The 23,434-nt window shown below is 33.7% G+C and overlaps 1 protein-coding gene across 3 annotated transcripts in view; it reads right to left on the bottom strand.

Moving 5' to 3' along the window:
- Positions 1-767: 767 nt before the first annotated feature.
- Positions 768-23,434, bottom strand: part of LOC131852541 (uncharacterized) — a 194,509-nt gene continuing 171,842 nt past the window's right edge. For all 3 annotated transcript variants that reach the window (XM_059203219.1, XM_059203220.1, XM_059203221.1), the window contains 8 exons: positions 13,702-13,859; positions 12,743-12,847; positions 6,072-6,221; positions 5,026-5,158; positions 4,247-4,513; positions 3,385-3,549; positions 2,935-3,100; positions 768-2,702 (listed from right to left, as the gene is read on the bottom strand). In XM_059203219.1, coding sequence (XP_059059202.1) covers positions 1,192-2,702; positions 2,935-3,100; positions 3,385-3,549; positions 4,247-4,513; positions 5,026-5,158; positions 6,072-6,221; positions 12,743-12,847; positions 13,702-13,859 — 2,655 coding nt within the window. In that variant the 3' untranslated portion in view covers positions 768-1,191. The remainder of the gene's footprint in view (positions 2,703-2,934; positions 3,101-3,384; positions 3,550-4,246; positions 4,514-5,025; positions 5,159-6,071; positions 6,222-12,742; positions 12,848-13,701; positions 13,860-23,434) is intronic.

Raw genomic sequence — 23,434 nt, forward strand, 5'->3', positions numbered from 1 at the left:
TACATACTTTTGTTACTTTGTTCAATATTGTAATTGCGAGCAGTAAATAAAGATTATTATTATAATTGGATTAATAATGAACAAATTCTTTTTTATTCTTGATTAGTTCGCAAAGATACAAATAAATTAAAGACAAAATATGAAATGCTTTATATTTAATAATGTTTAACAACAATCACATTATAAATGAAACTACACTATTAAGAGAGTATTATTTACAGTATGAAGTTACAATTTAGAAAGAAATCTTTGCATGCCATTCTAAATTGATTATGAGAATAGAACGATAAATATAATTTACATAAAAATAAAATAAATTGGTACGCGTCTAGTCGAAGGATCGCATTGTTCTAAAGCCAATTGACGAACGAAAACAGAATTATTGTTACTTAACTTGAAAAACTCTACTTTACAAAAATTTTTAGAATCTTTTATTACACATATAGGTATTAATCAAGATTAATGTTGAAAATTGGTAGGTATTTAACCAATTTTCACCTGCATATGTCTATAAATTAATGAATTTTGAATCAGTTTTTTGGACTCTGGTGTAAAGTTGGGTTTTACAATTTACAACAAATTCGTTTTCTTCCGTCGATATATATATACCTCATATAAAGTTTCACTTTATCGTCTAAAAGTTGCATTACCAAGCTATGAAAGATATAAATCTCTTGAGTTCGAATAACAAATTGTTTCAAGATTATAGAGAAAATATGTAAAAAGAATATAAAATAATTGTAATTACCATCGCAAGAAATTAAACAAATTATTAAGGAAAATAAGTGTGAAAAAGTAATAATTAAAAGAAAAGAAAACATAAAACAAAATCTGGCAGCAATCATAACTAAATCGTGATCTTAAGCCAATTTTGCTTACAAACAAAATTACCAAGATTCTATTCAAAATACACAAAGAATATAAAATTTAAATTAAAGATACTCGTTACATCAGTTTTTAATAAATTTATTACTCTAAGTGAATACAAATTGCCACAGTAAAATATTAGCAATATTTTTTTAAGATTAATGAACTAAATCCATTCGTAAATGAATGTAAGTATTTCTACGTTTACACTAGAATTCCTTACAGGTTATATTATAATATTGCACTAGTCGAAGTAATTAGGTACGAAATTTCTTAAATTAGTCGTTGGTTTGATTACATAAATATCGATGAATATGATAGTTATCAATACAATCCTGAAGGCATATCTGTTACTTTATGAATTCCGAAGCTACTAGAGGTCCCCATCGGTGATAAAGTTCTTTTTAAATCGGCATGACTGTGAGTTCCATTCATGACGAGACTCGTCATACTAGCAGGCGCATCCCTTAAAATGTGAGTTCCAGAGTAAAAACCCGCATTACTATGACCACGCTTCACGAGAAACGACGGGCTAGTGTAAGATGGAGTATGGTTATCGTAAGAACCAGTGCTACGTTTTGGTTGAGGTAAGTAGAATTTTTGTGCAGACTCAACTTTGTTAACCTCTTCTCTGCCTTTATTAGACCGCATGTCGAATCTCTGGTGAAAGTTATTCAGTTTATTGTTTGATTTAGTGACAGGAACTACTGGAGACTCTACCCCTGTATCACTATTAGTTCTAGAACATGACCGTTGTCTCCTTTCATAAGGCCAGGACGGTTTTTTGGGTTCAGCCAACATTACTATATCAACCATTGAATTTAAACCTTCATCAATCCTATCCAAACTTTTTGTCAGTTTCTTTGATTCTATCAAATTTACTATTTCATCTACACGGTTGCATTTGGAATTAGATCTTTGTAAAGAAGGCTTGCTTGTAGAGGTTTGATCGTTGTAAAACATGCTATCAATATATTCACGTTGTCGCGAACCTTTTTCTGAAGTTTGAAAAGACTCACTTCGTTTAATAGAAGTTCTCTTCGGTTCTTCTCTTGAACAAGTCCTAGAGCGTTTAACTCTATTATCCGCTTTCTCCTTTTCTGTTAAAGAATTAAACATTGCTCTACATTCTTGAAAATCGAAGCTTGATCCTGACGAATTTTTAGTTACTTTGTTTTGGCAACGCGAGGCACTTAACAAAGAATCAGAATCATCATCGCTGGAGAAAAAATTGTTATCGTATAAATCAGGTCTATTGTAAAGCAATCCTTGGTCGGCCGGTGGGACGAATAAATGTATTAAGCTTTTGGCTTTCCTCGGTGGATGTGGGTGAATCTTACTGGGGATTATTTTAATTTCTTCCTCTTCATCATCATCATCATTTTCGTTTAAGTACTCATTGCTGCTGTTCGTTATTTGAATGCTGTGTCTAGTACTTGTCACAGAATCTTCTTTGTCTTCATCTCGATAATTTTGACATTCTAATGTCTTTACAGAAACGTTGATTTCAGACGTTTGATTACATCTGGACGATCGATTGTCCATATATCCATCTGGCGATTTATTGTACTGCTCTGATTCAGCATGATTAACGATATTTCTAAGTTCTTGAATAACTTCATCTATAGTTGTTTCGTCTTCTTCGTCAGAGGATTTTTTATAGTCTTTCTTTGTGGAGTCTAGTTTTTTATGAAGATTACGTTTGTTGCGCATTAAGTCGTATGTTTCATTCTTAAAAACTTCATAAACCATCGAGTCTCTTTGAGGATCGCCGTCAGGACTGAGGGATCTTTCAGATGAACTGATGCCTTCGTCTTCCGGTGGTGAAGATTCGTCTAAAACAAATAAATGTTTCTTGTAAAATGATATTTCGGACATAACTATTACAGGAATATTAATAAAAAGATAATATCTAAATCAATTTTGAGATCTTGCAAAAAATTAGCTTAACTGTTACGAGTCTCCATATTATAACTTTTACAAACGTTATTGACAATAATGACTATAATCTGAGTTTCTCATGTTAATATTTTTAAATTTTGTGTATGTATCTATAATTTATCTTACCTCTATTTTTATGAATAGAGTTCTTTTTCTTTAGGACAAACGTCTTCTTTCTGTTACTGTTGCCATGTTCTGACCTAAGCGTAGAAACTTCCTCTTGCAGTTCACAGCATTTTTCCTTCAAACATTTCTCCAACGATAGTAATATTCCCTTTTCTTCTTGGAGTATCTGTAATATGTTTTAAAGATAATTAATATACGTTAACTGCATTCTGTATGGAACCTGTATTATAATAACATATTTCATATTATACAAAATTCAGTGTAGTTTTGGGTGAGCGTGACAGGTTAGTCCTTTGAAATGGCAACGTCCTTTAAGATGTAAAATGATAATATAGTATAAGTGCTATTCATGTATATAGACAAATTTATCGTTTACAATCAGGCGGGCTGTCAACTTATTTCTCATTCTAATTTCAATAAAAAAAAATCTGCAGTTACTCAATTGCCTACCTTCACTCTTTTTTCTAGAAGGTCCAACTTATTACGCAGGTCATCCTTTTCTTTTAGTGCTTCGTTTGCTTTTTCACTCAACGTGTCTATATCAATTAATTGCTTCTCATAATTTTCTATTTCCTTTGTGACTTGTTCATTTGCGATCGGCAGTTTACTGATCATCTGAAAATAAAATAAATACAACTAGATGATATCTAAGTACTACTTACCGCAGATAAAAATAATATTTTCTTAGTACGCCATACACGTTATCTACTGCAAGTCTATAGCGTGTATGAGATACATATTGTTTACAACATTTCCATTTTATTGTGATAGGAACATTCTTCCTATCACAATGAAATGGGCGTATAGGCGAAATCCCTGTCTCAACAACTAATGCCATACAGTCGTTTGCCAAAGAATCGGTTACAGAGTAATAGGTTTTGTTTATTTTTTTTTATTCGTTAATTGAAATTTATTGTGATTTTTATAGCTGCCTTTATACAATCGTTCTTTCACGTGAGATCAGGACTACTTACAATTTAGCGCAGAAAAGCCAGCAAGCGCAATTGTGAGTGATTGCATTTTACTATTTTTTGTCTTTACTCTTTCGCGCGGGAAAGCACCTATGCTTCATCACTTTGTATTAAAATTATATTATTTATTCAACCGATTTTATAATACTCCAGCCTGACAGATACGATTTAGTCTGAGGGCACTGCAGGTTCGAACATCGGCTCATGCCGTCGTAATTTTGATCCCTGTTTGAAATCGGAGGGAATTCCTACGTGAAAGCCGATTCGCATGTCCAAAAGCGTACGTATAAAAGTAGCTAACATTTATATGCGACAGTCCAACAAGTAGACTGGCTGCTTACCTTCTTCAAAGTAATTATATCAAAGCTGGCCTGTTCCAATTCAGCCTGTATGTACAACTTCCGTTGGGGCGTTGGTGCGCTAATGAGGAGAGCGTTGATGAAGGCCAGCCCCGCTGCTTGTATCTCCCCCGTACCACCGGCGCTTTGCAACATCCCCACCAGGAACCTGAAGCGAACTGGTTCTCCATAACGAAGACGCAACGTTGACAGTGCTTCCGATATCATACTGTGGCCATTTACTGGTGGATAGCATGCTTTTGTCAAGAGCTGCAACAGAGGAATATTTGTTTTATTAAATTTTAGATTTGTACTATTAATACTCGGTGCTAAAGGGAACCTTTGTCGTCCTTTTTTTAGAGTTAGCACAACGTTACAGGAATGGAAGGATATTCTTAGAAGTGATACTTACTCTATCCTGAGGAGATAAAAACTCCTCAGGATAGAGTAAGTACACATTCTTAAGTAGATATGTCGTTCATGCATGAGTAGGCTTCAACCACATAGAATGTGCAGCATTTTCTCTTCCATTTGACCAGTGAGGGTCATCAAAAAAATAAACAATATATGCTTTATCGTTTATTTTTTTGAGGAAGTTAGGTCTGTCGACATTTTTGAGATCCCCCTTACTAATAATCCCGTCCCCCCCATACGTACAAAACTGAGAAGTTATGAACAAACGGACAAAGCCGGGGGACATCAGTTAGTAACAAGCAGGAGGGTTGTTTGAGGGTTGATTGTTAGATCTACTTACTATGATTGGTAATAAGATATTAACTTACCTGCAATGCCAAAATTCGGGACTTGTTGACTGTGGACATTATGCAGACAGTGAGGGTGTAGACGCAGTTGGAACCAGCAACCAGTCTACGCACGCAGTCAGGGTACCGGGTACAGCAGCTCCACAGGCATTGTCTGGAAATTAACATTAGTTTATACCAGGGGTGAACAACCTATTTCATCAACGGGCCAATTGAAATTATATTGCGGGCCGCACGTGAAGTAACACTTTTCATAATTTACAGAACTTTATTTATAACTAGCTGTACCCGTGACTTCGTCCGCGTGGAATTAACTTTATTTTTCTAAAATAAAAGTTAGGCTACTCCTTATTACATCAGCTACCTGTCAAAAAAAGTCCCGTCGAAATAGGTCCAACCATTTCAGAGATTAGCCGGAACAAACAGACAGACAGACACAAAAATTGTAAAAAATGTTATTTTGGTGTATGTACCGTATTTATATTCATATGCATGTAGTAAAAAACGGTTATTTGAATATTACAAACAGACACTTTAATTTTATTTATATGTACAGATAAAGTTATTAAATAAAATAAAGATATTTGTTTCTTTTTCTTCTGTTTGTTTGTTGTTACAAACATTCTTGTCATGGGTCCCCCCCGTCAACTGTCATATAAAAGAGCACCTACGTTACTTTTCACTGAATTTTATTAATTTAATTCCATGTCAAAATCGCTAGTTACAGCTAGTTTTAAAGACTATTTTTTTTGACACCATCTTACCATATAAAGCACCATCTAGTACTTATATAAATATAAAAACATACATTTTAGTATGTATAGAAAACACCAAGATCTAGCAAACAATTATACTTATATAAATATTTTTTTTTTTTTAAGTCAATTGTGTCCTTTTATTTATATATGTATAAAGTATTACAAACAAACAGACCTATGCAAACAATTATACTCATGAATACAAACGTTTGCACCGTGCGAGGAATGCAACCTGCGACCATTGGAAGTAAAGCGGTGTGCTAAACCACTAAACCACCGGAGCGTCAAACTATATGATTATATACTTACAAGCATGCCAGCTCATCCAGGAGCGGTCTCCTTCTAACAGCAGGTGGACCCTTAGCACCATCTCCGGACTGACTCAGTTGTACGTTGCGCAGGAGTTCAAGCAACAGTGTAACTCCATCTAGCGGTTCACACGCGAACTCTTGTACGAAACTGTAATAGACAAGATGTAAAAATTGGCAAAATAAACACAAGGTGATTTAGTTAAATATTGTCGCTGCAATTTTGTTTAAGATAAGTGTATTAATCGGAGTGAAGAGTCAGCACGTCACCCTACAGCCGTCAGTATTTTGCACCGCTCCGCGTCCATATAACGCCCACACATACCATTTTCCCTTCAGTACACCAAATACTCACGAGCAAGCATTAGTCCACACTCAATCATGGTGTACTCAATAAATCAAGAGAGCAGCCCGGACTTATCATTTATACATCATAGCGTCATAGAGTGTGTGGGTCACAGCAGACTCTTTTTCCCCTCCGATCGATCCCCGTCCAATTCAAACGGAGATTGAAGTTACGACGGCCTGAGCTGAGGTTCGAATCCCTAGCAATGCTCTCAGACTAAAATCACATCCATAAAGCAGGAGTTGGCCTTCAGCCGCTCCATAAGACCTTCCGCGGGTTTGGAGTGCCATCTGCACTCGCTGCACCGCTACACCGCTACACCGTCCGGTGAAGCTGTAAAGGCCAGCTGCGGCCAACAGCATTAGAGTAGTCCGATAAAAAAATAAAAAAACATCTTTGATTTGTTAAATTCATCGTGGACTATGTGAATATTAAATTTTATGATTATTTATTTATTAATTTTACGTTAATAGATGCGGAAAAATAAGGTGAAGGCCCATTGATTATACTGTCTACAGATAACTGTTATCACCGGAAGTGGTAACAGTCGTATATATCGTATATATGTATGTTATAACTTGATTTAAGCGATAAGGCCGCCATTTGTTGAGAATAGTTTTAATTTTGTAAATGTTTCTATATGCAATAAAGAGTACTATTATTATTTTGGTTTTTTTCAAAAATTCTCATCTCCCCTCTTAAGGAAAGGAGATGGCAACTTACCCCCGGCAGAAGCACAGTCGGCCGGGGTTCAGGGCCCCAGGGAGAGAAACCGGCGTACAATGCGGGCAGAATCTAAGAGCACCGCTTTCTGCGTCTTTCCCGGGAGTGAGCCGCCTCGGAATCCCAACCGTCTGAGATGTTGTTCCAGACGGGTTGGGATATTATTATTATTATTAAATGAATAGTACCACTAACATAACGCTTAGGTAAATCTTTGTATCGTCCGAGGAATGTAACTTGCGACCATCGAAATTAAGGTGGTTTTTTTTTTTTTTTTATTGATTGAGCATATTTTTTTTAACTCTTAGCTTCTGCGTTTGCGCTTTCGGGTTACGCTCGCATTAGCAGAGAATGTGAAGTGTTTTATTTTAAGACGAGTGATTGGATTTGCGATGTTTTTATTTTTTAGATGATTATATATTAGGAGATGGATTATTTACACTGATGAAATTGCGGTTCTTGGTATGTATCCTTTTTTTTTCCTTTCCTTCCCTTTTCCTTTTTTTTTTTTTTATTTTTATATATATATATTTTTTATATATAGTAGGTGGTACGACTAACCTCTAAATCGGGTGGGAAGGGATTGTTAGTAATGAGATCTAATGACCCATTGCTAGCAATGTACCATGTTAGGTTGACCTCCACGCGGTTTCTCCTGGAAACCATCGTGACAAATTCTTGGTGAATTTGTCATGATGAGCTAACTGACCTGACCTCATGCTCATCTTATCATCCTCCACTGGTGCCCCGCCAGCGTAAACCATAAGCGCAGGTGGGTGCACCATTCCATTATCATCCATGACAAAAAAAACCTCTACAATCGTGGGTAGCCATAAAGTAGTTTTATGCTGTATGTCAACAGAGCTAACAAAGCATGTAAGCTGTGTTTCAGTTATAAGGTGCAGATTAGGCAGAGAAATAATAATAATATAACGATTGCCTACTGAAAAAAATAAAATGAAAGCTTCACATAAATGTGGTAAAGGAAACAGTATCGAACCGAAACCTTATCGCTTAAAGCAATATCTTACAGATAACCTGGAAAATTACATGTTAATGGAATTATGCACGAGTGTCACATATAACAGAACATTATGAACAGTCATAATACCGTTCATGTTGCTGGTGATGGTTACCATTTACCATCAGGTCAGTCGTCAAATGGAGCGTATTTATTTATTTAAAACTTTATTGACCAATAAATTATGGTACACAAGGCGGACTTAATGCTATAGGCATTCTCTACCAGTCAACCTTCAGGAAGTGCAGAAATACTTGATCGTGGCTTAACATTAGTTATATAAATACAACTATTAGACTAAACTACAACTAAACGAGAACATGTGTAAACATGTGTATATATGTTATAATATTCATGTGTATTCTACATTAATATTATAACATATATACACAATATACATACAATACATAATATATATATACACTAGCTGTCCCGGCAAACGTTGTTTTGTCTTAAAATAAAAATAAAAAAATTAGGGACTAGACTAGGATGGACTACCCCTAATATTTAGGGGGGGGTGAAAAATAGATGTTGGCCGATTCTCAGACCTACTCAATACGCTCACAAAATTTCATGAGAATCGGTCAAGCCGTTTCGGAGGAGTATGGGAACGAAAACTGTGACACGAGAATTTTATATATAAGATATACATATATTTAATATGATTAATACATTACTTGTTCTATGACAATAAACTTAAAAGATGAGCATGCACATTTTATTTAAAAGTATACTTATTGGAGATAGTTTGAATGCGTGAAGAGTCGTGAAGATTGTAGACCAAAAGAGTAAGATACAAAATTAGTTTTATGAATAGAAGTTTAAAGTAAAAGAGAATCTTATTTACCTTTCAAATTACATAAAAAAATAAGATTCGATTTGTAATACCGTAAGTAAAAACATTATATATATATATATATATATTCACTTATGTGTACCGCGAATAAAGCTTATTTTACTCCGTGGGTTAAGTTATAAAAGATTAGGGAGTTTATTGTTTGCTATATAGTTTATATTGTGAAATTATTGTATACTAAGTATTACTACTTACTATATAGCAGTCCCGGCAAACGTTGTTTTGCCTTAAAATAAAAAAAAAATCAGGTGTGGACTACCCCTAACATTTAGGGGGATGAAAAATAGATGTTGGCCGATTCTCAGACCTACTCAATACGCTCACAAAATTTCATGAGAATCGGTCAAGCCGTTTCAGAGGAGTATGGGAACGAAAACTGTGATACGAGAATTTTATATATAAGATTTACATATATTTAATATGATTAATACATTACTTGTTCTATGACAATAAACTTAAAAGATGAGCATGCACATTTTATTTAAAAGTATACTTATTGGAGATAGTTTGAATGCGTGAAGAGCCGTGAAGATTGTAGACCAAAAGAGTAAGGTACAAAATTAGTTTTATGAAGAGGAGTTTGAAGTAAAAGAGAATCTTATTTACCTTTCAAATTACATAAAAAAATAAGTTTCAGTTTGTAATACCGTAAGTAAAAACATTGAAAGAAACAATAATCACATTTCTTATGAAGAGAGGGTTCAGCTAATTGTGCTTCACTTATGTGTACCGCGAATAAAGCTTATTTTACTCCGTGGGTTAAGTTATAAAAGATTAGGGAGTTTATTGTTTGCTATATAGTTTATATTGTGAAATTATTGTATACTAACTAGCTGTCCCGGCAAACGTTGTTTTGCCTTAAAATAAAAAAAAATTAGGTGTGGACTACCCCTAACATTTAGGGGGATGAAAAATAGATGTTGACCGATTCTCAGACCTACTCAATACGCTCACAAAATTTCATGAGAATCGGTCAAGCCGTTTCGGAGGAGTATGGGAACGAAAACTGTGACACGAGAATTTTATATATAAGATATAAATAGCTTAATTGCAGCAATATTCTGAGGCGATATGAATCAATGAGAGAAGACGATATACCAGTAAATCTACTTATAAAGGTAAGGTACGAAAACGCTACCGCTTCTAAATTGTTGCTCTAAACGAAAGTTTTTTCAAACAATTATGAGGGCGAGTCTCCACTCACTGTGACCGTAATTATTCTTTATGCCCATAAATTATACGGTTACCAGGATTCCACATTCCGATCAAATGGTACAACCATATTTATTTTAATATTTGTATGACGCCATGAGTATATATTTAATAAAGGAAAATGCTTTTTGGGAATCCATAACCGCAATAACAGTAGACCACTTACAATTGTAACGTCTCCGACTAACTGGAGAATAATAATGAGGCGATAAGCAATTCTCAAATCGGTATTTCTTAAATATAAAAACTGTGTGCGATCTTTTACAACGACGGTAACATGTTTTTAGGACTCTATAATTTATTAATTTCTTCTACTAAATACTAATATAAAAGTACCAGTAAATATAAATAATGCATAATTTTAATTTAACTGGGGGACAATAGTGAGTATTTTAGTATTTTTAAAACTTGGTTTTATTTTGTTTAAGTAATATATTCGATTTTAACTAATAAAGGCAAAAATAATTAAGATGTTTCCTTAAATCTATCAACTATTTTATAACTTGATACGAGTTATAGTCAATTATAATTAAGTTCTAAAAATACTGTTTACCAGTTACATTTGCAAGAACTGTATGACAGAATAGTGCCATTAATAGTTTATCAATTTTAAGATATACAATATTTTCAGAAAAAGAAATTTAATTTACCTATAATTGTTTAACATAATAAATTCATTAATTTATTTTTGAGACTTGTTAATTGTAATACTGCTGATCAGTTATAATTCTAATATCTACCTAACAGGAGGTCAGTGTTGTATCCATTATTATTTTTTAAATTAGAGATTTAATATTATTTCTTCAGAAAATATAAATATTTTACTTCTTGCGACGAAGTTTATAAGAAAGAAACAAACTATAAGAAGTTTTCTTAATCTTGCAAAATTAAAAAAAATTAAAACCTTTTATTTTTTCTCCATAATTGCATTACTTCTGACCAGTTACAATCAAGCTAACAATAACAGATCAATACTGACCGATCTGTAGTGTTGTTTATTATTTGTCAAATTAAAGATTTAATATTGTTTCGTTAGAAAAAATATTTTTTTGCCTTCTTGCGAAGAAGTTAATTTTCTTTCCTTAACCCTTCAACGTAACAACTTTATAACATGATAATTTTATAGCCAATTAAGGCATCCACGCTCGTTTATGTTCCATTTTCTTGTAAATTAAATAACGATCGTAAAGTCATGGCTGCCAGCGCATACGCTACTGTGCACCCGTAAAACTTGGTAGCAGGTAATAAAAAATCTCTCTATTTCTTGTTTCGTAGGCAATAAAATGTTTTTTGGTTGTTCAGTTACAAATTCACAGTTAAAATTACTTGTGGTTCAAACGGTGAGTGGAATTATACTTTTTATAGACACTATAGTTTAAATCTTTAGGTACGAAGTATAAAATATAGTCGCTTCCGCTGTCTGTTCGCTTAGATCTTTTAAACTACGCAACAGATTTTAATGCAGTTTTTGGCAATAGATAGAGTGATTTAATAGGAAGGTGTATATGTATAAAATATGTACACCAAGGCAAAGCCGAGGTAGGTAGCTAGTATTGAATAAAAATAAACTAATGACATTTGTTTTGACGATGAACATCGTGTAACGCTTTATTTACATAAAAAAAAATATTTTCCGCTTCTGCTTATAACTTGAACAGCAGTCAATTAATTATGCCTTATAATAGAATCCGCGATAGTGAAATGACATATTTTTAATACTTTTTCTGTTTTATGGCAAGTTTAATGTAATTTTAAGAATTTTGTCGTCATTAAAATTGTTTAAAGTATGATAGTAAAACTGAAGTCATTATTTTAAATTATATACCTCATTGCAAGCAAAGTAAGAAAAAGATTATAGTATCTTTTCTGCCTAGTTGGCGTTTGTAGGTTTTTTTTTATTATTAGAGGTTTATTATTTTATGTACTCGGGAGCAATTGTTTATCTTTGCGTCATGGCCGCAAGCATAATACGGTTTTTTTTTACTACATGATCACGTGATTAGTACTACAGGAATACTTTTTTTATGTAACGAATATGCCTGCTGACGGCCCATTTGATGGCAAGTGGTAACTATCACCAAGTCAACAATGTACATGAAAAACACCACTGATATAACCTTATCACTACGTCAAACGGCATTTTCCCTCCAATTTTAACAGACCACCTTCATAATTTTTTTCGAATCAGATGTTATTTTGCAGGAGTCCATTTCATTACTTCATGGATTTATATTATTTTGTAGACTAGTGAGTCGCAGTTTGGTCGCCGAACAGTCAACACTAGGCTTCCAAGCTATATCTGAAATCTATTCAATGTCTGATGACGCCTCGTTCAGAAGCAAAACACGTGTTGCAATATGGGTGTAGACTTAGTAACGGTCGAAATTTGATCACCAATAGAGAAGATCGTAACGCTTCCAGTAGCAGTGGTCAGGTTTCCGCACAGAATATTTGTTCTCTTACACATGCTAATGATAGCGGAATTAAACAAAAGTTTCCTGATTAAATGCTTACCTCGGAAATGACAACCTCAGATCTGCTCTCAGCTTGGTTAGCAGTTCACTTGGTGTGCCGAATTGACGCAGAGTCATTTCTTCTCCAACGCCCAAGCATGGGTTCCTACAACAATAACCATTAGTTACTATTAATTTTAGCAGAATTTTCAAGGACTAGTGGACTACCAATTCACTAGGTTTTGTAAAATCTGAAATGGAATTTGTAAAATATCTGTCTGAGTTTTTTACCTTTGCCTCACGTAGGGTCAGTAGGAAATATTTCCTTTTAAAGGATTTAAATTTAAAATTGGAACAGCTGTAATCTGTTATGTTTAACTTGTTTGTTGTGTTGTGTTCCATTTTTAAATATGTTAATGAAAGTAACGTCACAGAGCAATTAAGACTACATTTTATAAGGTATCTATATATTTAGTTCTTATGATAATTTAAAAAAATATATAATAATAACATTTCCAGACAATTTCACACAGCGTCATCAAATCCCAAGCTAAGCAGAGCTTGGGTACGAGACGACTAATACAAATACATACATAGATATTTTTTGTAATTACATACATATAATATAATATACATAGAAAACTATTAATAGACCAATACAAACAAACTCATGAATACATGTTTGTGCCGTGCGAGGAATCGAACCTGGAAGTAAGTTGATGGGCTAAACTGCTTGACCCTCGGTTAAATTCAATTTATGTGACAATCTATAATGGTTCTTAAAAACTCGTTTTTATTGAGATGAACAATTGTTTGCCGTTCTATAAATGACACAGTGTCATACAAAAATGCCAGATTTCCAGAATGATATGTTGTATGCATGGACTTACAAAAATTCCATATATACAAAGTATTACTCTGGCATGAGGATTATTGCCATTGGTATCACAAATAAGGAGGTCGTCAGTCTGTTTACCATCCTAGCTGCTTTAGCTCCGTTTTTTAATACTGCAAACTCACCTGAAATCTTTACTGCTTTGGCTGGGCAATGTCCTGGATTTGTTGCCGTCCTGTACACTCTCCGCCTCGTATAGGCTTCCACCACCAGTCTTTTTCCCCCATTTCTTCAAGGAGGTCGCGTAGTCTTCAGGGTTGTAGATTGGTGGACGCTGTTTGTCCTGGAAATTAAAAAGAATATTATGACGCAAGAAAAAGAGAGCAACGCTCCAAAAATTTTTTTGTGTAACCTATGTTGTTCTAACCTTTTTCTTAATTGTACACATTGTAGAAATGAAAATATACTGGCCCAGTGGTTTACACAAGAGGTTGCGAAATTAAAATTGGCCGACACCAAAAAATAACTTCTCCTGATTTATATTTCAGTCAGACTCTACGGCAAAGAAACGCCTAGTTTGAATTAACCCTCCCCCCTCTTCTATCTTCTACATTATCATCTACTTCTTTTTTATCTCATTTAATTAGAGTCGGCGTAATATGTTTTCTCTTCCATTCATCCCTGTTCGCAGTCATCTTGTTGTTCCCTCCCTTTCTTGCCACATCATCTTTCTTAAAGTCAATTCATCTCTTTTTAAGGCCTTCCTTATACCCTTTCTTAAGAACTTAAATATTAAGTAATTTACTTGGTATATACTTGGTCAATGTTTTAAATATGACTGATATAAATAAAAAGCACAAACAGATATACTCTTAAATACAAGTATTTGTACAATCGAATTCGCGATCATTAGAACGTAAGACGATATATAAATCATCTAATATATCATTTGCTCAAGTGTTGATTTTTCTCTTAACAAATTCTTAAATTAACTTAATATTTCATTATGTTAGATATACGGAATTGAACCCAACAAAGAAATAATCACCGCTAACTCGAGCGCCGTACTATATCATTAGCGCGGAATGTGATTATATTTTAGAATCCACGCGATCATCCGTCATGGCGTAACAATGGGCTCGTTATGACAAACCCGCGGAGAAATCATTTAATCAATGCTACCACATATTTTGTGATGACTTGTTACAGTGATGATACTTAGTTGGATGCTGTGCGCTGAGGGAAAGTTAGAATGACTCTTCACTATGATATTAAGTGGCGAAATATTTTGTGTCGTCGAGATCATGGTCTATGGAAGTTAAAAAACTATTATGTGGAGAACTTAATGTAACAGAACAGTAAAATTATTATGACTGTTTGTTTTGGGTTTTATAATTTACTATTTATTCACTATGATTTTGAGTGGAGAAAAATTTTGTGTAGTCGAGATCATTGTCTATGGAATTTAAAAAACAATTATGTGGGGAATTTAACAATGTAATAAAAACCAGGAACATTATTGCTAAATTTATGACTGTTTGTTTTGGGTTTTATAATTTACTATTCACTATGATTTTAAGTGGAGAAACATTTTGTGTAGTCGAGATCATGGTCTATGAAGTTTAAAAAACGATTTTGTGGTGAATAAATTTATGACTGTTTGTAGTGCATTTTATTATTTACTATTCACTGTGATTTTGAGTGGAGAAAAATTTTGTGTAGTCGAGATCATTGTCTATGGAAGTTAAAAAACAATTATGTGGGGAATTTAATAATGTAAGTCAGTAAAATTATTGTTAAATTTATGACTGTTTGTTGTGCGTTTTATAATTTACTATTCACTATGATTTTAAGTAACGAAAAATTTTGTTTTGGTAAAATCAGGGTCTATGGAAGTTAAAATTATTATCTGGGGAACTTAACAATTTAATAGAACCGAGTAAAATCATTGTTAAATTTATGACTGTTTGTAGTGCATTTTATAATTTACTATTCACTATAATTTTAAGTGACGAAAAATTTAGTGTTGTCGCAATCATAGTCTGTATAATACAATTTATAAGAGCACAGAGTGCATTGTACTGTACATAGAAATTAAAATACTATTATGTGGGAAATTTAATAATGTTATAGAGCCCTGAAAAATGATTGTTACTCATCACATTTTAAGTTTCACACAGGGTAGGATACCACAACACGTTAGTTTCTTTCAGTGTAATAAAAAATATCTCAGGATAATTCACAGAGTGTTATCTAGACCACAGATATTAATACATAGATATATTATTTTTTATCAATACATATTATATATATACAACACACAGGCCAATACAAACCAATCATATGAATACAAATATTCGTACCGTGCGAGGAATCGAATCCGCGACCATCGGAAGTAAAGTGGTGTGATTAATCGCTAGACCATTGAGGCCGTCAAATATACGTAATTAACGTCGCAGTATACACAAACCGCAGGTAATTCCAAAATAATTAGGAAATACAATTGTCGACTTAATACACTAATAAATAAGGAACGTTTTTAATTGGATCTGTTACATAAAAGTGTAATAAAAATATATTTTCATAACAAGAGTGTGTGCGTCAATTATGATCGAATTAACCAACGTTGGGTAGAAAGCATGCGCCGTATTTTCCTAGGTCAATGAACGGAACGGAGACTACTTACTACGCGACGGAGCGGCACGTCTAGTGTGAAATCTCCTTTACATTGTGGTATAAGTCATAAGAGTCTTGATGTTTTTAACGTATGACGAAAAAAAAATAAAATAAAAGGCAATCGAACGTCCGTATCACCAGGTTACCAATACAAGATGGAGTGGATGTTGAAATGTTAAACTGGAAAAAGGAATCAAAAATCCGAAATATAAAAAAAATGAAAACTTTTATAAGAAGCGTAATTTCATGATAGAACAGTAAAAATAAATGAAATAAATTCACACAGCAGCATCTAGTCCCAAAGTAAGCAGAGCTTGTGTAATGACTAGCTGACAGAAATACTTGAATACATCTTTTTTGAGTAATTACTTACATATTATACATAAAGACATACAGACAGACAATCATATTCATGAATTATTTTATAAATTGTATTTATTTTGCTTTATTGCACCTAAATTTAAAGGAAACATTAGAACATCTATACATAGTACAAAAAGAATTAAACGGATTTAAATGCAGTTTTTAACAATAGATAGAGTGATTAAAAAAAAGGTTTATATGTATAACACATGTACACCCATGCAAAATCGGAGCGGTTAGCAGTTAAAAATAAAAAAGGCGGTCTTACTGCTAACGCAATCTCTTTCAGATAACCTTTAGAAAGAGAGTATTTACATAAAAATTAAATATTATTTTATTGCACTTATATATATAGAACTAGCTACCCGCCCGGGCTTCGCACGGGTGAAATGTAAAACTTATATAATACGCAACTGATTTAGATCGAGTGACTCGACTCTATGTATATAGGGACGGACAGACAGCGACCGCGACTTTGTTTTATACTATGTAATGATAAATAACAACATATTAATAAAAAAAATGTAAACAAGGGTGTTAGCAATTAAAGTAGATATTTAATATTATTTATCAACTTTAATCCGCTTGCGCTTATGTATTGTACTCTAAAACAATTATAATTTCGTATTATGAACAAAATAGTAATAACTTTTGTTTCGTCTCAGATTTTATCATCTGTTGAACTTGATGTAATGGCGGACTCTTTTGTGGACGCATAGGAATTACTCGTATAGTTAATTACACATTCATAATAACAGCGTATGAATTTCTACCCAGATTGTGTTTCGCGAAAGAGAAAGGCGATCGTTATCTCTCCCTCTGGTTTTGATAATTTGTCTTCGTTTAATTACTATGCGGTTGATACGTAGATCGCAGGTTCAGTTACAAGATGTATTGTGTGGTTTTAATACATGATTAATTTGATGTCTGCTACTAACATTTACACGCGGCTTCGACTACTTGATTATGACTGTAGGTAATGCAGGAACGCACAGGGGCATCTAATCCCAAGCTAAGTTTTGTAAAAAATATCTAACTTAAAATTTATAGCGGTGACAATGTTACCTGATTGGACAAAGATTGCAACTCTCAAACTAAAGTCGTATGCGTCGGGAGTTGGCCTTCAGCCGCTCCATGAGTCCTTCCGCGGGTTAGGAGTGCCATCTGCACTCGCCCCCTATAGACCAGTGAAGCTGTAAAGGCCAGCGGCGGCCAACAGCATTAGAGTAGTTATAAAAAAACCCAATCTGTACTAGCATGATGGTGAAAATTGGTCCCTAATAACAATGTATGGTAAGCTACAAACATGTCAGAATGTATGTTCCCATAATTTGTTATGGCTACTATTTACTGCGTTTGTATGGATAATAAAAAAATACATTCTCACATTAAAACATCACTAATCATTTACTGTCAGAGATTTGTATAAAATATGCAAAATTGTGAATTTACGTTATAAACCATAATACAACACGTTAAAGTACATTGTTCTAGACACGAAATTAGACTTTAAAAATGACGATTCTCTCATACAACCCTGCATCATCCCTTTCAACCCTTTACAACCATTTTTTCTCATTAAAAAGTATCCTATGTCCTTTCTTAGGGTCTAGACTATTTGTGTATCAAATTTCATTTAAATGGGTTCAGTAGTTTTGGCGTGAAAGCTAGACAAACAGGCAGACAGAGTTACTTTCGCATAATATTAGTAAAGATTCCTATTCTTATACTGTGCTACCTATCTTTACTCAAAGCTTCGATTTCCCAGGTTGTCTGTAAGAGAGTTTTAAGCGATAAGGCTGCCTTTTGTTTAGTATATTTATATTGAGTATTTTAGTAAATATTTTATCTGTGCACAATCAACAGTTATATTATTATTATCATATTATTATTACAAACAGACACTCCAATTTTATTTATATGTATAGAACATATAAATAAAATTTGAGTGTCTGTTTGTAATATTGAAATAACCGTTTTGTACTACACGCGTATGAATATAAATACGGTACATACACCAAAAAACCACTTATTACAGTTTTTGTCTATCTGTCTATCAGTCTGTTTGTTCCGGCTAATCTCTGAAATGGCTGGACCGATTTTGACGGAACTTTTATTGGCAGGTGATGTAATAAGGAGTAACTTAGGCTACATTTATTTTAGAAAAATAAAGTTAAAGTCCACGCGCTATACGCCACGCTAGTATAAAAATAATTTCTTTAACACTAGTAAAATTCTTTAGCATATTTATATTATGTTTTTTCTAAATATTTTATCTGTGCGCAACAAATAGTTATATCTAAGTAAAAAATGAAACGTAAGCGAGTCATTATAATTGTTATTAAAAAGTGTAATTTATAATACGAAATGTGGTATAACAATTATATGTAATGCTTAGGTACTTATATTACAGCTTTCACATTTTTGTTAAATATAAATTATCATTATTATTCTTGTTATGAATTGGTATGGTCTGGTGACTACATTTGTTTTTTTTATGTAACTGAAATAATAAAAATTCAGACGAAAAATCTGATATTAATAATAATCTCAGGACAATTCACACAGCGCCATCTAGACCCAAGTTAAGCTAGCTAAAGTTTGTGTTATGGGTACTAGATAACTGATACAAATACATAGATATATTTTTTTTTGTAAATACACACATTATACATAGAAAACACCCAGACCGATTCAAACAATCGTACTCATGAATACAAATATTTGTGCAGTGCGAAGAATCGAACCCGCGACCATTGGATGTAAAGCGGTGTGCTCGTCCACCACCGAGGTCGTCAAATAGAAATCCTGAAAATCTTATAGAAATAGTAATGAATATATCTGAAATATTTCTCACAGCGCCATCTAGTCCCAAATTATGCAGAGCTTGTACTATAGGAACTAAACAACTGGCGGAAATACTTTTGTTTTTGTAAATACATATATAATGTACATAGAAAGTACATATAAATAAATAAATAGAAAACAACGCAGACCTATACATACAATCATACTCAAAAATACAAATGTTGGTATCGTGCGAGGAATCGAACCCGCAACTATCGGGCTAGAAAATGACGTTGTTTTCTATTTATTTATTTATATGTACTTTCTATGTACATTATATATGTATTTACAAAAACAAAAGTATTTCCGCCAGTTGTTTAGTTCCTATAGTACAAGCTCTGCATAATTTGGGACTAGATGGCGCTGTGGGAATTATTTCAGATATACATAAACGGGTCCAGATTAATAAATTCATGAATATATGTGTATAAAGTACAGCCAATTTGGTGGTCCTAGGGATTTAGCACACTGCCCTACTAACCATGGTCGCAGGTTCGATTCCCCGCACGACACAAACATTCATTACATGTATTCGTGACTACGATTGTTTGTATCGGTTTGGTTGTTTTCTATGTACAATATGTATGTATTTACAAAAAATAAATCTATGTATTTTTATCAGTTATCTAGTGCCTATAACACAAGCTTTAGCTAACTTATCTTGGATGTAGATGGCGCTGTGTGAATTGTCCTGAGATTATAATTAATTTATATTACGGACTAATTCTGCGATGAAGGAAACACCGCTAACAAATCGAGACAGTAACAATCATGATGGTATGTGTCAAATTATTTAGCACTAGTTTTAATTTGAACTTCATCATTACATAGTATAAAACAAAGTCGCTGTCGCTGTCTGTCCCTCCCTATGTGTGCTTAAATCTTTAAAACTACGCAACGGATTTTGAAGCGGTTTTTTTTAATAGACAGTGTGATTCAAGAGGACGGTTTATATGTATCATACATGTACTCCCGGGTGAAGCCAGGGCGAGTAGCTAGTATATTATATAATAATGGCATCATATAGCTATTCCTACATTCGTATACAATAAAATGACGGTCTAATTGTACAATTATGACCATAATAACGCACATTACAACACTAACAATAGGACCCTACGGTTTTTTAATTAAAACTTTGCATTGCGAGCCCTGAGAAGCTACAATCAGCATAACAGGGCTGTCAACCGATACATGTACGATGCTCATACAGTTACGATATTTTTACAGAACGTAGTAGTAAGTTTTTCCAGTACGATGTATGAACAACATGGTTTTGTACAAAAGTGTACGAGGTTTTGATCAATTGATATTTGTTAGTAAATTAATAGTATTCAGCGGTGTTGTCCTTGTTTATATAATTGAAATGGCAAAGCCCGCGTGATGGTGAGTGGTAACCGTTGCCTATATTAATGAACAGCTCTACGCATCATGAGCCACGTGATACCAATTGTTATATACGTGTTATATATAGAACAATAATTTGTAACCATTTTAATACAAGTGTGTAATAACCATTACAGTAATCTAGGCTGCACCGTCAGCTACAAAATTCTTCCACGTGCAGTTTCGCTGACGATGCAGCACTTTCCTATTAAATTAAAATTTATATTTCGACAGAATTACAAGAATCGGTCTCCATACATCGCTGTAGTAATTAATATTTTTTTTTTAATTTTATTTATAACACAGGGGACAAACGAGCATGCGTCTCACCTGATGGTAAGTGATTACCGCCGCCCATGAGCACCCGCAACACCAGGGGAATTGCAAGTACGTTGTCGGCCTTTTAAAAAGGAATAAGCTCTTTTCTTGAAGGTTTCAATATCGTATCGGTTCGGAAATACCATTGCTGGAAGGTGATTCCATAATGTGGTTGTGCGAGGCAAAAAGTTTCTAGAAAACCGCACTGTGGAAGACCGCCATTCATCCAGATGATCAGGATGGTATTTCAGTTTCTGGCGGGTAGTACGGTGGTGAAACTCAGCAGCTGGTATTAATCCGAACAATTCCTCAGAACACTCCCCGTGATGTATGCGGTAGAAGATGCACAGAGATGCAATATCAATTAATAAATATTTTTATAAGAAAATTATATTTTTTTAACAGTCCTCCTCGGCTGTGATATAATTCACTCATGCATTGATATTTCGATTGATAAAGATGTCATTGCTCTTATTTTGTAAACTTACAAAAGAAGTTTTTTTTTCGGAGTACTCTAATGCTGTTGGCCGCAGCTGGCCTTTACAGCTTCATCGGACGATAGAGGGCGAGTGCAGATGGCACTCCAAACTCGCGGAAGGATTTATAGAGCGGATGAAGGCCAACCGCCTGATGGATACGACTTTAGTCTGAGGGCACCGATAGGGGTTCGAACCTCGGCTTTGGGCGTCGTAATATCGAACCCCGTTTGAATTGGACGGAACAGAAGAAGCTGAAAAAGTGTGTAAAATCGTTTTAAATCACGTGAAAAGTATTGGTTTTATAAAGTCTATAGCTATATGGTAATATGTAATAATTGTAACTGATTTGGTAACCACACAAAGTTATGTTTGCGTGCCCTAACAGGGTCCATAATGATCTATAATAACCAATTATGAAAATCTTTCATTGTAATATTATGGAATGCAATATTGAGTATTGTGTAGTCAAAATAATAAAGTGTACGAAATTTTGTATCGTTGTGTACGAGGTAAAATTCTTTTAGGTGACAACCCTTGAGTTATATGTAATGTATGTGATTATGTTTTTGCCTGTATTTCTGTGAGGTTACCGCATAGTGAGGTTATGTCAGTGAGAGCGACGCGGCCTAGTGATTTACTACCCCGTCTTATAACGGTTTTCAGTTCGAATCTAGATGACACCAAAAACTTTAAACAAAATCTGTTAGAGATATTGACACTATGGTCATTAGGTCCCTTTATAGGAAAAGAATGTGACGACCCGGGAATGAGAGGGGAGTAATATTTACGAGTACCTACTGAAATGTACTATATATACCTATCTATATATATTATAGTACCAGCTGTTACTGCGACTTCGTCTGCGTGGAATTTAACTTTATTTTTTTAAATAAAAGTAGCCTAAGTTACTCCTTATTACATCAGCTACCTGCCAAAAAAAGTCCCGTCATAATCGGTCCAGCCATTTCAGAGATTATCCGGATCAAACAGTCAGACAGACAGATAAATATTGTAAAAATGTTTTTTGTGTATGTACCGTATTTATATTCATATGCGTGTGGTAAAAAACTGTTATTTAAACATTACAAACAGACACTCCAATTTTATTTATATGTATAGATGTATAGATTTCAATCAAGGTTTATGACTCTGTTTAAGATCCTTGTTTTATAGTGAAGTACCTATTTACCTACTTGAACAGTAATTAAAGTGTAGATGGTAATTGTACTGTTGCTAAAAATTAAAATACCAAGTTTCACTACCACAGTAAAACAGTTAGGTAGTAAAATTATTTAATCACTATCTGTGCCCGCGGTTTTACCTGCATCATATTTAGTATAAATATGAATTTGCTGCAAACACATTGTTTTATTTCCATGAAATAACTTCATTATCATTAATATTTATAACGTGTAATCATATAATATTGTCAGTGCTATGAATAAGTTTTTCTATAAAAACATTATTATCGTTAACGAATTCTTCAATTTTATAGTAAGCTTGTTTGCAATGGAACTGTTTTATTTGACATTTAAATCTTTTTTCTGGCAGATTTATAACAGAGTCTGTTCGCTTATATCTTGTAAATCACGGAACAAATTTTAATGCAGTTTTCAGCAACACATAGAGTGATTCAAGAGGAAGGTTTATATGTATAATACATGCGTGTTATAGAACAGAACAAGCTGAGAAATTTAAAGATTTGTAAACATCCGGAACGGGTTGCCAGTACTGGATAAAGGGTAGAGAAATATGCCATAAGGCCAAGCCTATGGTTTATGTACTTTTCTTATTTTATACCAGCTGTGACCGCGACTTCGTCTGCATGGAATAGTAAACTTGGACAGCA

The sequence above is a fragment of the Achroia grisella genome, unplaced genomic scaffold (assembly GCF_030625045.1).
Source record: "Achroia grisella isolate CSIRO2021 unplaced genomic scaffold, CSIRO_AGI_Agris_v1 utg853, whole genome shotgun sequence".
NCBI lineage: Eukaryota > Metazoa > Arthropoda > Insecta > Lepidoptera > Pyralidae > Achroia > Achroia grisella.